General features: G+C 36.3%; 1 protein-coding gene across 1 annotated transcript; it reads right to left on the bottom strand.

The window, feature by feature from the left end:
- Positions 1-1,865: 1,865 nt before the first annotated feature.
- On the bottom strand, positions 1,866-2,846 carry LOC140105452 (olfactory receptor 5AR1-like). Its single transcript, XM_072129408.1, has one exon. It carries the CDS (start codon positions 2,844-2,846, stop codon positions 1,866-1,868), a length of 981 nt encoding a protein of 326 aa, XP_071985509.1.
- Between the last annotated feature and the right edge of the window lie 456 nt (positions 2,847-3,302).

The following is a 3,302-nucleotide window of genomic DNA, read 5'->3' as shown; positions in this document are numbered from 1 at the left end:
ACTGGTGTCCTGTGACCAATGAACTTAAAACAAGTGGCAGCACTCTCTCTGCTGCTGTTACTACACACAGCAGCCTATGATACAAGTAGAGAGAGGGGAGAGGACTTACGGCAGCTCTCATGATATCCTCCGGGACCTTCCTTCCCTGCTCAGCATGCCTGCCCATCAAATCATTGCTACAGGTGTCAGTGCTGCTCCTGTGACGCTAAATATCTGCTCCCAGAGCAGCACTGACAGTGATTTTCTCCAGCAGCAGTGGGGTAAGTGCACGCTCTGCCTCAGTGCTGCGCCCTGCCCCCTCATCCTACTAGCAGCAGCCTCCCTGGCATCCACCCTCCTCCAGAAACTACAGAGAGTGGCAGGGGATTATAAAGGTGAGGACTGACACTCCATAGCTAGTTACTATTCCTCTTTTCCTGTGTGTATCTACAACTCCCAACATGCCCTTAGGGACCTATGGATCTGCTGGGAATTGTAGTTTCCTTATCTGCAGACAGCAGTTATGCCCACAACAACACTGGCTGGTGGAAGCTTATTCATACTTGTATTAGAATTTCATATAAAATAATTAAAAAACCTATAGTCACTCCACCACTTTCCTGGGCAATCCAGCAGAGATCACCGATTAGACAGTGGCCAAAAGTAAACAATGACAATAAGCGTGGTTCTGATACGCGACCTCGCCAATATTTCCCAGAGCTGTTTTTTTTATATGTATATATATGGCCGTAACGTGTATCCTTGTATATATGACAGTAATATTTATCCCTGTATGTATGATTTTAATATTTATCCCTGTGTATGTATAGCGGTAATATGTATCCCTGTATATATGACAGTAATATTTATCCCTGTGTGTATAGCTGTAATTTTAATCCCTATATGTATGGCTGCAATATTCATCAGTGGTATTATTTATCTCTGTATGGTTGTAATATTTATCACTGTATTATTTATTCCTGTGTAGCGGTAAAATGAATCACTGTTTGCTCTAGGTTAGTTATATTATTTTATCATATTATTTGTATAGTAGTCTTTATTATCAGTATTGTGGTATTTATATTGTTGTAATGGTGATGGTCATCATGTACCAGTATTATTTGGCCCTTGTATAGTGATATTGATGGCAATATTGGGCTAAATTCCTGTGTTGGCACTTTGTGATAGATATGTTGACTTTGGTTTGCAATTTGGGCACTCAGTCTCTAAAAGGTTCGCCACCACTGCTCTAGGCCATGCCCAATAAAGTAGAGAAAACCCTTATACAGGCGGTCCCCTACTTAAGTACACCTGACTTACAGACGACCCCTAGTTAAAGACGGACCTCTCTGCCCACTGTGATCTCTGGTGAAGCTCTCTGGATGCTTTATTATAGTCCCAGACTGCAATGATCAGCTGTAAGGTGTCTGTAATGAAGCTTTATTGATAATCCTTGGTCCAATTACAGGAAACAAATTTGAAACTCCAATTGTCACTGAGGCAAATTTTTTTTCTTTGTCTGGAGCTACAATTATAAAATATACAGTTGCCACTTACATACAAATTCAACTTAAGAACAAACCTATGGAACCTATCTTGTGCGTAACTCGGGGACTGTCTGTACTTACATCTCACATCCTCCAACTATTGATCTCCTATCTAGTTTTATCAATATTTAACAATACATATGCAGTTTGCATGTTCAACATTGTTACAATGTTATCCACCTCTATTGATGCACTGAAATTATTCAGTTACATCAGACATAGGGGCAAAGGTGTTGGTTATTTTTCGAAGTTTATGCAATTAACCTCTGGTGTCCAAGGTAAAAGATTGGAAGAATACATTACATACATTTACATTTGTCAAGTTGGGAGGGGGCGAGGTCAAATAATGTTCAACCTGTGGTTACTGACCCTTGAGAGAAAATACAAAAATCGGATAGAATTTTTTTGAAAAGCATCTTTAAATTGCTTGTTCTTTAAAGTGTAAATAATTGGATTAAGCAATGGGATTAAAATAACATACAACAAGGAATAAAACTTGTCCTGTTTTGGAGAATACATTGATGTGGGTCTCATATACAGAGACAGGGTAGTTCCATAAAATAGAAGTACAGAAGTGAGATGGGACACACAGGTAGAGAATGTTTTATGCCTTCCAGCCACAGATTGAATATTCATGATATTATTTACAATATAAACATAAGAAACTGATGTCAACCCAAATGTACCCATGCCCACCAGCACACCTAAAATATATGAAATCATGTTTACATGGGTGGTATCGCTACAAGAAAGCTTCAACAATGGATTAAGATCACAAAAAAAATGATCAATTTCGTTAGTTGAACAAAAATACAATTGGGAAACTAAAACTGTGAATGAAATCGGTTCTAGAAATGTAACCATCCAAATAACAATGAGCATAACTAGGCAGGTACTTGGACTCATCATTAGGGTATAATGTAGTGGATGGCAAATAGCCACATAGCGGTCATAGGCCATAACTGCAAGGAGGGTCATTTCTGTACACGTAAAGCCGAGGAAAAAAAATAACTGTGTAAAACACTGAATTCGTGAAATGATCTTGTGTTTAGTAGAAAGCATAAAAATAAGGTTGGGTAGAATTGTTGACGTATAAGAGATATCCAGAACTGAGAGATTACTCAAAAATATATACATTGGAGTGTGAAGATGAGAATCAAAGACAATTGTTAAAAAAACGGCAGTGTTTCCAAAAATAATATTAAGGTAGATAGTTAAAAATATTATGAAAAAAGGAAGTTGGAGGTGAGGAAGATCAGAGAAACATAGAATTGTGAATTGTATTGTATGTGACGTATTTGTTGCTGTCAATTCTTCCATGTTCTTCAATATAAACAAAACATAATTCTTTATTTAAAAAAACCAAACATTTTAGGCGTCTATTTTTAATCTTTGAATTTCTACCATTTTCAGCCTATAGCGGTATTACATAACATTTTCACAGATGTGCAATCAAAGAGATTCTATAAAGGTTCTATAAAGAATACAAAGGAGTAGAGAAATGTCTTTATTTCTAAAAGACTTTTAAAACTTCGAAAACATTCAATAAAAAGTCTATGACATACTAAAATAAACTCAAAAAATGTAAATGGTAACTGATTTTAATGTCATTGATTTGTAATTAACTTTTAATAAAATGCAATATTTTGCATAGTTTTGGGACCAACCTAACAGGCAAATTTAATTACTTTTATTGTAACTTTATTTTGATATTTTTATCAATGTTATTTGTTTCCCAAATCGATAAACACAGAACTGTTTATGTTACTTGTCATA

This window comes from Engystomops pustulosus, chromosome 11 (assembly GCF_040894005.1).
Source record: "Engystomops pustulosus chromosome 11, aEngPut4.maternal, whole genome shotgun sequence".
NCBI classification, from domain to species: domain Eukaryota; kingdom Metazoa; phylum Chordata; class Amphibia; order Anura; family Leptodactylidae; genus Engystomops; species Engystomops pustulosus.
The sequence above is the reverse complement of the archived record's forward strand: the minus strand, read 5'-3'. Positions and strand labels throughout refer to the sequence as shown.